The sequence below is a fragment of the Tachysurus fulvidraco genome, chromosome 15 (assembly GCF_022655615.1).
Source record: "Tachysurus fulvidraco isolate hzauxx_2018 chromosome 15, HZAU_PFXX_2.0, whole genome shotgun sequence".
Taxonomy (NCBI): domain Eukaryota; kingdom Metazoa; phylum Chordata; class Actinopteri; order Siluriformes; family Bagridae; genus Tachysurus; species Tachysurus fulvidraco.
The window spans coordinates 23,730,760-23,744,400 of record NC_062532.1 but is presented as its reverse complement, the minus strand read 5'-3'; the positions used below and the strand labels follow the sequence as shown (position 1 = coordinate 23,744,400).

The following is a 13,641-nucleotide window of genomic DNA, read 5'->3' as shown; positions in this document are numbered from 1 at the left end:
CAGAGTCTTGTGGCCCCCTTAAGCTCTCCTCCCTCCTGCTCGTACATCTCTCCCACTCCATTTTCTTCCTCTTCCTCTTCTAGTCCCATACCACTTTCTTTCCATATTTAACCTTCCCCCACCCCCTTTTGCTTGGTCACTGTTTCTTTCCTATGTATGGTACACCATATGGTTTCGCCCTGGTTTTCAGTTTTGCCCTTTGTCTTACAGCTCAGCATGGGTCTTATCAGTTCCAATATGTGTGCCAGAAGAAGAAGCTCTATTCCCTGTTTTGGTAACTTAATCCACCTCACCTTTGCACATTAGCGGACGACCTGTCCCCGTTTTTTACTGACTAGCTTTTTTACCCCCCACCGGCGTTTCGAGATTTTTTCCGCATAACAATGATCGATCCTCTTGGGGATCAATTGCTCGGCCACTCCCTGTTGACTGTTACTCTTGCCTTCCGATCCATTTCACCTACACCACGTAAAAAGAAACTTTATTTAGTTTTAAATTATCAGGCCCAGTCTCCAGCTTAAATTAGAGTGCTGTCTCCTTTTTTCCCCCCCCGTCCTTTAAAACGCCCACATTTCCTCGCGCTTTCCTCCCTCTTCTCTTCTGGTGTGTGTGTGTGTGTTGTGGTGTGTGTGTGTTTGTGGTGTTGTGCCTGTCGTTTGGTTGTCTCGTCGTCACCATTGTTCAGCCTTCGGCATCTGCTTCCTCTCTTTCTAGTTTTCTCGGGTAGTGAAGAACATCCCGTTGCTTTCACCAAAGTCAATAAAGGTGAACTTTATGTTAGCGGTTTTTAAACCCAGACATTTGGGCTGTAATATTTATATATAAAGTATCTCACAGTCAGCACGCGGCTCACATCAGCAAACATTTTAATTTATCTTCTCAAGAGACAAAAGTATAGAAATAAAATTGGGATATATTTGAGCCTAGTCAGTGTGCTGCTTGTACAGTGGTATAGAATTACTGTCCCCTGTAAACGACCTGACATACAGCCGTATAAGTGAGTACAGCTCGAGTGCTAACAGCTGTATGATGTCCTATTCATCATGTTCATGTCTGTCTGCCTAACAGCACCGTCTTCTGTCCTGTACAAAACTTGTGTATTAAAGCAGTTAAAATTTGGTGCTTTGTGTACAATTCTGTCACAATGTCAACGCTGTGTGTTTAACATGGCACCTCGTGGCATAAAACCTTCTGAGGATTTGAGAATTAGGTTGTTGTTCTCCACAAAATGGCCTGGGCTATAAGAAGATCTGTAACACCCTGAAACTGAGGTACAGTACAGTGGCCAGGGTCACACAAAGGGTTTACCACACGGGATCCACTCAGAACAGCTGAGAAGCTGCAGCAGTTGGCTTCCAGCATTCCACAGAAACAGCAGATCAGCTCGTCACTGCTCAGACTTTATGCTTCACACTACAGCAGGTCGGTTTGCATGGCCGTCCTCACAGAAGCCTGGAAACAGTGAGCTGAAGACAACTTCCAAGAGCATGAATTATTGTCCTGTGATCTGATGAGACTAAAATGAACTTATTTGGCTCAGATGATGTCCAGCATGTGTGGAGACGCCTTAGTGGACCTACAAGCATGGTGGTGTTAGCATCATGGTCTGGGCCTGCATGAGTGCTGCTGGTCCTCTGGGAAGCTGCACTTTATTGAGGGGAAGCTGTAACATTCTGAAGCAGAACATGATGCGCTCTCTTCAGAAACTGATCTCCAACATGATGATGACCCCAAACACACCACCAACATGACATCTGCTTGCTGAGGAAGCTGAAGGTGAAGGTGATGGAGTGGCCAAGTATATCTCCAGACCTGAACCCTATTGGTCATCCTGTGGTGCATCCTCAAGCAGAAGGTGGAGAAGCACCATGTGTCTAACATCTAGCAGCTCTGTCATGTTATTATAGAGGAGTGGAAGAGGATCCCAACGACGTCCTACACACATCTGGTGAATCCCAAGGCAGTGCTCGACATCAATGTGAACACTATGGACACAGTTTTGACATGTTGACTCGGGGTGCACTTACTTTTGTTGGCAGTTATTCAGACAATAACGGCTGCATGTTGAGTTCTTATTACAGTAAATCTACACTGCTATACAAGCAGCACATCGGCGACTCGAAAGTATCTCATTTATACAATAATAAAGTGTACTCAGTTTTGTGAGATACTGTGTGTGTGTGTGTGTGTGTGTGTGTGTGTGTGTGTGTGTGTGTGTGTGTGTGTGTGTGTGTATGTGTGATTTTCAGGGAAACCAGCATCTCCCCATAACCATCCATATGTCATACACCGATGGAGGCAATTCTGGTTCGCACCAGTCACTTCGTTTCTAGGCAACGTGATAATGTACTTCCTCTTCCTCTTCCTCTTCGCCTACGTCCTATTGGTCGATTTCAAACCTCCGCCTCCCCTTGGCCCCACCTACATTGAATATTTGTTGTACTTTTGGGTTTTTACTTTGGTCTGTGAGGAGATTCGACAGGTACAAAACACACACCTTTCAGATAGACACAGATGCACACACACACACACACACACACACACACACACACACACTCATATTATGTCTTGTGTTTCATGTCTTGGACAGTCATTTGTCAGCGGCTCAGGGAGTTTTTCTAAGAGTATAAGGATATACATCCAGGACATGTGGAACAAGTGTGACATGACGGCCATCTTCCTCTTCACCCTTGGCCTCATCTGCAGGTCTGTGTGTGTGTGTGTGTGTGTGTGTGTGTTACAGGATGCCCTATAGTATATTGGAAAGGAGCTTTCATCATCTACAGTGTGTGTGTGTGTGTGTGTGTGTGTGTGTGTGTGTGTGTGTGTGTGTGTGTGTTACAGGATGTTTGAGTGGTCATATGAGTTTGGTCGTTCGGTGCTGTGTGTCGACTTCATGGTCTTTACTCTCAGACTCATTCACATCTTCGCTGTTAACAAACACCTCGGACCCAAAATCATCATCCTCGGCAAAATGGTGAGAAACGTGACGTGTTTTGTTCACTCAGCTTTTCATTCACACAGATTTCAGTGACTCCGCCCTCTAAGCCACACCCCTTTTGGCCACATATCCCCAAAAATCTTTGAGGTTTGCATGGACTTCTCTCATGTTGTGTGTAAATACACACACACGATGCCTGATGATGTGGTGTGTTTGTGTGATTTTGGAATGTTAATCATCTTTATTTGTATTAAATCAGGTGAAGGATGTTTTCTTCTTCCTCTTCTTCCTGGGAGTCTGGCTATTGGCTTACGGCGTGGCCAATCAAGCGCTGATATACGCCTATGACCCTCGACCCTACTGGGTAATTCGCAGGGTTTTCTACAGACCGTACCTTCACATCTTCGGCCAGATACCACTGGATGAAATAGACGGTGCGTGTGTGTGCGTGTGTGTGTGTTTGCACGCGTGTGTGTGTGTGTGTTATGGTGTTGTTTAATATGTCCCTCTAATTCAGGTCGTGTCATTTCTCTTTTATTCCTCCAGCTCATAAACGTATACAGAAGGTTTGCACCAGCAACGTGACTCTGATCCAGCAGGGGGCAGAACCCTGTCCACAGTCTGAAGCCAACTGGCTCGTCCTCATCCTGCTGTCCATCTACCTGCTGGTCACCAACATCCTGCTGCTCAACCTGCTCATTGCCATGTTCAGGTGTCACACTGCCTCCAAACACTGCATACATTCTGTGTAGATGTTTGTGTAGATGTTTGTGTAGATGTTGTAGATGTTTGTGTAGATGTTTGTGTAGATGTTGTAGATGTTTGTGTAGATGTTGTAGATGTTTGTGTAGATGTTTGTGTAGATGTTGTAGATGTTTGTGTAGATGTTGTAGATGTTTGTGTAGATGTTTGTGTAGATGTTGTAGATGTTTGTGTAGATGTTTGTGTAGATGTTTGTGTAGATGTTTGTGTAGATGTTGTAGATGTTTGTGTAGATGTTTGTGTAGATGTTTGTGTAGATGTTGTAGATGTTTGTGTAGATGTTGTAGATGTTTGTGTAGATGTTGTAGATGTTTGTGTAGATGTTTGTGTAGATGTTGTAGATGTTTGTGTAGATGTTGTAGATGTTTGTGTAGGCTAGTGTAAAAGAGCTGTGGAGTAACTGTGTGTGTGTGTGTGTGTGTGTGTGTGTGTGTGTGTGTTCAGCTACACGTTCAGTAAGGTACAGGAGCACAGTGATGTTCACTGGAAGTTCCAGCGTTATAACCTGATAGTGGAGTATCACTCTCGCCCGTGTCTGGCTCCGCCCTTCATCATCCTCTCTCACCTGCGGCTCTTCATCAAGAGAACAATCCGCAAAGTTCCGTCTGTCAAAATCAAACACTTCAGTATGTGCTACAAATACACTACACACACTACACACAGTATACACACACAGTATACACACAGTATACACACACTACACACAGTATACACACAGTATACACACACAGTATACACACAGTATACACACAGTATACACACACTACACACAGTATACACACAGTATACACACACAGTATACACACACAGTACACACACAGTACACACACAGTATACACACACAGTATACACACACAGTATATACACACAGTATACACACACAGTATACACACACAGTATACACACACAGTATACACACAGTACACACACAGTATACACACACTACACACACTACACACAGTATACACACAGTACACACACAGTATACACACACTACACACAGTATACACACAGTATACACACACAGTATACACACACTACACACAGTATACACACAGTATACACACACAGTATACACACAGTATACACACACAGTATACACACACAGTATACACACACAGTATATACACACAGTATACACACAGTATACACACACAGTATACACACACAGTATACACACACAGTATATACACACAGTATACACACAGTACACACACAGTATACACACACTACACACACTACACACAGTATACACACAGTATACACACACAGTATACACACTACACACACAGTATACACACACAGTATACACACACTACACACATTACACACAGTATACACACACTACACACACTACACACAGTATACACACACAGTATACACACTACACACACTATACACAGTATACACACATCACACAGTATACACACATCACACAGTATACACACATCACACAGTATACACACATCACACAGTATACACACATCACACAGTATACACACATCACACAGTATACACACATCACACAGTATACACACTACACACAGTATACACACTACACACACTATACACAGTATACACACATCACACAGTGTACACACTACACACATTATATACAGTATACACACATCACACAGTGTACACACATCACACAGTATACACACTACACACAGTATACACACTACACACACTATACACAGTATACACACACAGTACACACACTACACACAGTATACACACACAGTACACACACTACACACAGTATACACACAGTATACACACACTACACACAGTATACACACACTACACACAGTATACACACAGTATACACACACTACACACAGTATACACACACTACACACAGTATACACACAGTATACACACACTACACACAGTATACACACACTACACACAGTATACACACACAGTACACACACTACACACAGTATACACACAGTATACACACACTACACACAGTATACACACACTACACACAGTATACACACACTACACACAGTATACACACAGTATACACACACTACACACAGTATACACACACTACACACAGTATACACACACAGTACACACACAGTATACACACACTACACACAGTATACACACAGTACACACACAGTATACACACACTACACACAGTATACACACAGTATACACACAGTACACACACAGTATACACACACTACACACAGTATACACACAGTATACACACAGTACACACACAGTATACACACACTACACACAGTATACACACAGTACACACGCAGTATACACACACAGTACACACACAGTACACACACAGTACACACACAGTACACACACAGTATACACACAGTACACGCACAGTATACACACACAGTATACACACACAGTATTCACACACAGTATACACACACAGTATTCACACACAGTACACACACAGTATACACACACAGTATTCACACACAGTACACACACAGTACACACACAGTACACACAGTATACACACACAGTATACACACAGTACACACACAGTACACACACAGTACACACACAGTACACACACAGTATACACACAGTACACACACTACACACAGTACACACACAGTATACACACAGTACACACACAGTACACACAGTATACACACACAGTATACACACACAGTACACACAGTATACACACACAGTACACACAGTATACACACAGTACACACACAGTACACACAGTATACACACACAGTACACACACACAGTACACACACAGTATACACACAGTACACACACAGTACACGCACAGTATACACACACAGTATACACACACAGTACACACAGTACACACACACAGTATACACACACAGTACACACACACAGTACACACACACAGTATACACACACAGTATACACACACAGTATACACACACAGTACACACACACAGTATACACACACAGTATACACACACAGTACACACACACAGTATACACACACAGTATACACACACAGTACACACACACAGTATACACACACAGTATACACACACAGTACACACACAGTATACACACACAGTATACACACACAGTACACACACAGTATACACACACAGTACACACACACAGTACACACACACAGTACACACACACAGTACACACACAGTATACACACACAGTACACACACAGTACACACACAGTATACACACACAGTACACACACAGTATACACACACAGTATACACACACAGTACACACACACAGTACACACACACAGTACACACACACAGTACACACACACAGTACACACACACAGTACACACACACAGTACACACACAGTATACACACACAGTACACACACAGTATACACACACAGTACACACACACAGTACACACACACAGTACACACACACAGTACACACACAGTATACACACAGTACACACACAGTATACACACAGTACACACACACAGTACACACACACAGTATACACACACAGTACACACACTTCTACACACAGTCATTCAGTTTTTCAACAGATTACAGAACATTATTAAGGAACCTTCTTTAACCCCTGTCCCCCCCTCCCCCCCCTCTCTCTCCCCATCTCTCCCCCTTCTCCCCCCCTCCCCCCTCAGTGTTGGATATTAAGGATAGGCAGGCGAGCAGGTTGAACACATGGGAGGCTGTACAGAAGGAGAATTTGCTCTCGACTCAGAGTAAGAAGCTCCGAGACAGCGACACCGAGCGACTCAGACGCACATCTGCCAAGTCAGTACTGCCTCTGTCACATGTCCTGACTCGTCACTGTCACAGGGCAATTCTTCATATTAATATTAGATAATTAACACACTAACATTCACCGATTCTACATGTGATGGATCTTAAACAGAATTATGACTTTAAACAGAGAGACACAGTGTAGAGAAATGATCACGTCCATTATTTAACAGGTCATTAAATAAAAATCATCTAATAAACGTTTACATACGTCACATTTACCTGAAGAATGATTTAAACAATAAAATATGGAACTATCACTTTATTATCCTGATGATTTTCACTTTCTAACTCTATAAAACTCAGTGTAGTGCAAACACATCACATTCCTTTATGTATTATTGGTTATATTTTACACAGAACAGAAATGAGAAGGTGAACTATTCTTCTTCATCTCCAGAGGTTCTGCTCGTTCACCTCACTCTCCGTCCGGCTCCTGCTTTAAAGCTGGAGGAGTTTCCTGATGACATCAGTGTAATAGCAGAAGGCCCGGTTGTGTTGTATTGTGTGTGTCTCTCTGTACAGAACCGAACCTTGTTTAATTTCCACCGCAGCACATTATAGTGTGCAGGAATCTGAGTTGGCTCTCTGTGGGGTGTAAAGAAGCTTCCTGTAAGGGCCACGTTTCATTTCAGGCTCTGAGTCTCGCAGGAAATGTGAACCATTTCAGGACAGTCGCTGCAGCAGCTCCGATTACGTACGTGTGTGAAAACAGGAGACAGAAAGAATGTCCAGGCTTGCTGAATTGTGTGTGTGTGTGTGTGTGTGTGTGTGTGTGTAGGGTGGACAACATGCTGAAACAGATAGCAGAGATTCGAGATCAAGACCGTAGACTAAGAACGCTGGAGTCTGAGGTCAGTGGGGAACTGCTACAGCCATGTTTAAGCAGAACCTGTGTGTGTGTATCTGTGTGTGTGTATCTGTGTGTGTATCTGTGTGTGTATCTGTGTGTGTATCTGTGTGTGTGTGTGTGTGTGTGTGTGTGTGTATCTGTGTGTGTGTATCTGTGTGTGTGTATCTGTGTGTGTGTATCTGTGTGTGTGTATCTGTGAGTGTGTGCGCATGTGTATGTATGTGTATCTGTGTGTGATGACAGATGGTGTGTGCTCTATGCTGAGTAGGCGAACAAACAGCAGCTGTTGTGCACACACACACACACACACACACACACACACACACACACCGATATACACACACACACACACACAGATACACACACACACACACACACACACCGATATACACAGATACACACACACCGATATACACACACACAGATATACACACACACACACACACACACACCGATATACACACACACACACACAGATATACACACACACACACAGATATACACACACACACACACACATAGATACACACAGATATACACACACACACACACAAACACACACACACACACACACACACACACACACACACACACACACACACATAACTGTATCTCAGCTGTAGGACAATGAATCATTTTCACTGTGATGATTTTTGTTAATGAATGAATTCTTATCAGTATGTAACATTGCTCAGGGGTGCACATACTTTTGCAGTATAGTTTACATGTAAGACGCTGCTTTTATTTGTATTTGTTTAGTGTCAAAATATTCATAAAGCAGCGGTGGGTGTGGTCTATACAGGAAGTGCTTGTTTTTAGTCTTTCTCAGGAAATGTTGAATAAGTCATTATGAATAAATAATAATAATAATGATAATAATAATAATAATGATAATAATAATAATAATAATGATAATAATAATAATAATAATAATAATGATAATAATAATGATAATAATAATAATAATAATAATAATAATGATAATAATAATAATAATAATAATAATAATAATAATACTAAATGTTGTGTGAGATGTTTGTGCTGTGTGTAAAACATCTTCCCTTACATTACATCTCCTTATCCATCTCTCTTCTAGTTAGAGTATTGCTCCAGCTCCCTCTCGTGGATAATGGAAGAACTGGCACAGAGTGACCTGATCAAACACACCCGTCGCCCCCCACTCCACCGAGGTAAACACCCCCCCCCCCCCCAACACCCCTCTCTCCCTTTCTCGCTGCAACTGTGCTCGATCCGTCTTACTGCGACAGCGTCTCAGGGTTTAGGTTTCTCAGTGACTTAACAGAGTTGGGCTTATTATAGATCAGCCTTATATCTGCACATTGCTGAAGCTGAGCTCCTGAAGGCTCCTGGAACTGATTTATATTCAGCATGGCTATAGATGACCGATGTCCGAACACGTCGGCTCTGCTGCCTCGGCACATACGTACAATACACACTTCGGCTCGCGGCAGCAGGCTGTTCACTTAACACACCGAGGCTCCGGACACTCGTTACAAACGACATCATCTCCTTTCACCACATCTTTACACCTTAACATGTAACTGCTCTCACACACAATTCACACGTTGTTCAGTTACAGTGTGTAAACTTTACATTCTTTTATAAGATTATTATCATTATTATTATTAAGTCTTGGTTAAGGAAGGAAGCTGTGTGATGATGGAGAGACACAAAGGAGAAGAAGGAATAAAACTCATCCAGAAGTTAGAGGAAAATGTTGTAGACAGGAGCAGAGCTCTCTGTTCGGCGTCTCGAGGCCGAGGCCGAGTCTCAGTGTTAGTGACACCATGTGACAGGAAATCTAGAAAAACAGGGTTTTTTTTTTTCATTTTGATTTTGGAGTTTGTCGAATCTGGGAAATGAACCAGTTTGTTGGAATGACGTTTGCCTGCATTAGCCTCGTGTTTATCCAGTTAACTGCCCCTGGGGGCGTGGCCTACTCCTCAGTAGTAAACACGCCACACGTTTTTACCCAAATCATGGTTTCATGTGGACTTGAGCTTTTTCCCCATAAATAAAGGGTTAACTTCTGGGTTCTGTTTCATTCTTATTTCTTTTCTGTCCGATCTGCTGATCTGTGCAGCGACACCTCGGGGCTGATTTGTCCTTTATCTGTGTTTCAGACTCAAATCCATCATCAGCTGCTTCCAGATGAGAGAACGCCAAACAGACGAGTCTCCAAACCAGAGGCTCTTCTGAATTAATGATGATGATGACGATGATGATGATGACGATGATGATTCTCTTGCATTTCAATGTTTTTTAAATAAACACCAAGTCTGAAAACGTCCACGTTCCTGTTCACACATCAGACAGACATCAGTTCTGTCCAGATGACCAGATCTTCCCTTCTTCCTCTTTATATATTATATAAATGTGTAAATTTCTTGTGTAGACTGCAGTTGAGTTTGTGGAACTGTAATTAGGGGTGAAATGTAAAGTTTTGTTTTTAGGGAATGTGATTGAAGGGTCTCTTATTTGTTCTGTGTTACTTTTATACTCTCTTTTTTTTTCTATGAGCTGATTTTTAATGTTTTAAATATAAAAATGATTAGATTATTATGCTGCATGTGTCTGTCCTGTGAGTGTATTCTGTAATCACGGTCTTGGCCTTTCCCGGTGCCGAGGCTCGTGACCCCTCCCCGTCCTCTGAAGGGCGATCATTTGATTCCAAGCGGTGGTCTCGCAGGAGCCTTACATGGGAAGACTGGGGGCCAAATCAGGCTCAGGTTCTCATCTTCACTGACTGTGGATCAGAGTCTCGGCTCCTGCGGCTGCTGCTTTCGAGATCGCTGCGTGCTTTAAAGAGCGATACAGGAATTTGGGTCCAATGCAACTTAATGCAGTGGTTTAGATTTGATCAGATGTCACTAATGATTAATGAATAACTGAACGATTGACTGTTGGTTGTGTTTGTAAACCTCACAGTCTTTAGATTTTGTAAATGTTCTTTTTAAAGACCCCACACAATTTTTATTCCTGTCCAATCCATAATTCCAGTAGTTGGTCGAACGCATACGATTCTTCACCATGTGTAACCCCGTGTTCATGCATCGTTATAATTAATATTAAACTTTGTTCATCGTGAAATGAAACATTTTTATAGTGTTTTGTTTTCCTTGTAGGTTCCTATAAATTCACCACATGCTCCATTTGTCCTGTAATAACTAGCTCTCAGCACCGAGTCCCTGAACTCTAACCTTTCACTCCATTTATAGATCGCTTGCAGTAACATGGACGAACTGAAGCGGGTCGTGCGACGTCGGCACCGTGAGCCGTGGTGAACTCGAGGGCTCCTCTAACACACACAGGAAACTGTCATTAACTGATCAGACTCGATTTTTACAACTTCAGGTCTGATCGCTCTGTAGTTAAATATGTGGGTCAAATCTCAAGAGCTGGCTGTGTAAGTCGTCTCATAGCGCAGAGACAAGAAGAGACCAGGAGGAGGAGGTGGTGGGGTGGAGACAAACATCTTAAAGTCATGTCTAGTTACATCTCCACTTTCAGCCACGGTGCAATTTCTTCTCCCTCTTGAGCTTTATTCCCTTCTCCCTGTCAGTTGCTCATCAGATTGTATAAGATACTATAAAGGGTCATAAAATAATGGCATTGTTCTCTTAAGGTTCTGGGGAAGTATTCAAGCTAACAAATCTACACCACCCCTTGTGTTGTAAGGAGAGGAGCTGTGATGGGAGACGGGTGGTGGTTTTGGTGGTGTTCAGAGAGAATAGTGTTGGTTTTGGTGGTGTTGAGAGAGAGAATAGTGTTGGTTTTGGTGGTGTTCAGAGAGAATAGTGTTGGTTTTGGTGGTGTTCAGAGAGAATAGTGTTGGTTTTGGTGGTGTTCAGAGAGAGAATAGTGTTGGTTTTGGTGGTGTTCAGAGAGAATAGTGTTGGTTTTGGTGGTGTTCAGAGAGAATAGTGTTGGTTTTGGTGGTGTTCAGAGAGAATAGTGTTGGTTTTGGTGGTGTTCAGAGAGAGAATAGTGTTGGTTTTGGTGGTGTTCAGAGAGAATAGTGTTGGTTTTGGTGGTGTTCAGAGAGAATAGTGTTGGTTTTGGTGGTGTTCAGAGAGAATAGTGTTGGTTTTGGTGGTGTTGAGAGAGAATAGTGTTGGTTTTGGTGGTGTTGAGAGAGAGAATAGTGTTGGTTTTGGTGGTGTTCAGAGAGAATAGTGTTGGTTTTGGTGGTGTTCAGAGAGAATAGTGTTGGTTTTGGTGGTGTTCAGAGAGAATAGTGTTGGTTTTGGTGGTGTTCAGAGAGAGAATAGTGTTGGTTTTGGTGGTGTTCAGAGAGAGAATAGTGTTGGTTTTGGTGGTGTTCAGAGAGAATAGTGTTGGTTTTGGTGGTGTTGAGAGAGAATAGTGTTGGTTTTGGTGGTGTTGAGAGAGAGAATAGTGTTGGTTTTGGTGGTGTTGAGAGAGAGAATAGTGTTGGTTTTGGTGGTGTTGAGAGAGAATAGTGTTGGTTTTGGTGGTGTTGAGAGAGAGAATAGTGTTGGTTTTGGTGGTGTTGAGAGAGAGAATAGTGTTGGTTTTGGTGGTGTTGAGAGAGAATAGTGTTGGTTTTGGTGGTGTTCAGAGAGAGAATAGTGTTGGTTTTGGTGGTGTTCAGAGAGAGAATAGTGTTGGTTTTGGTGGTGTTCAGAGAGAATAGTGTTGGTTTTGGTGGTGTTGAGAGAGAGAGAGAATAGTGTTGGTTTTGGTGGTGTTCAGAGAGAGAATAGTGTTGGTTTTGGTGGTGTTCAGAGAGAATAGTGTTGGTTTTGGTGGTGTTGAGAGAGAATAGTGTTGGTTTTGGTGGTGTTCAGAGAGAGAATAGTGTTGGTTTTGGTGGTGTTCAGAGAGAGAATAGTGTTGGTTTTGGTGGTGTTCAGAGAGAATAGTGTTGGTTTTGGTGGTGTTGAGAGAGAGAGAGAATAGTGTTGGTTTTGGTGGTGTTCAGAGAGAGAATAGTGTTGGTTTTGGTGGTGTTCAGAGAGAATAGTGTTGGTTTTGGTGGTGTTGAGAGAGAATAGTGTTGGTTTTGGTGGTGTTCAGAGAGAATAGTGTTGGTTTGACAGGAGTCGAGGGAGTGTTTCTGGGTGTCAATGGAGCTCAGTGCCAGAGAAGGTCACATTACCCTGACGCTGGTAGAGCTGGGTTTTAAATAGAGGGAGCCATTCCTCCACCCTGCTCCCATTCCTCCACCCTGCTCCTACTGCACTATTTTAGGGACATGGTGAAGAGACACTGCAGGAAGGCGCTAAGTGTGGATCTGCTGATCTTCTGAATGTGCTAGCTCATTATTACTGAAACTGTTACT

General features: G+C 42.7%; 1 protein-coding gene across 1 annotated transcript in view; it reads left to right on the top strand.

Moving 5' to 3' along the window:
- Positions 1 to 11,431, top strand: part of trpm4a (transient receptor potential cation channel, subfamily M, member 4a) — a 31,445-nt gene extending 20,014 nt beyond the window's left edge. Inside the window, exons 15-25 of the mRNA XM_047800585.1 lie at positions 715 to 765; positions 2,250 to 2,482; positions 2,591 to 2,706; positions 2,845 to 2,977; positions 3,201 to 3,375; positions 3,488 to 3,653; positions 4,148 to 4,329; positions 7,321 to 7,453; positions 8,244 to 8,316; positions 9,412 to 9,505; positions 10,460 to 11,431. Coding sequence (XP_047656541.1) covers positions 715 to 765; positions 2,250 to 2,482; positions 2,591 to 2,706; positions 2,845 to 2,977; positions 3,201 to 3,375; positions 3,488 to 3,653; positions 4,148 to 4,329; positions 7,321 to 7,453; positions 8,244 to 8,316; positions 9,412 to 9,505; positions 10,460 to 10,491 — 1,388 coding nt within the window. The 3' untranslated portion in view covers positions 10,492 to 11,431. The remainder of the gene's footprint in view (positions 1 to 714; positions 766 to 2,249; positions 2,483 to 2,590; positions 2,707 to 2,844; positions 2,978 to 3,200; positions 3,376 to 3,487; positions 3,654 to 4,147; positions 4,330 to 7,320; positions 7,454 to 8,243; positions 8,317 to 9,411; positions 9,506 to 10,459) is intronic.
- The last annotated feature ends 2,210 nt before the right edge of the window (positions 11,432 to 13,641 follow it).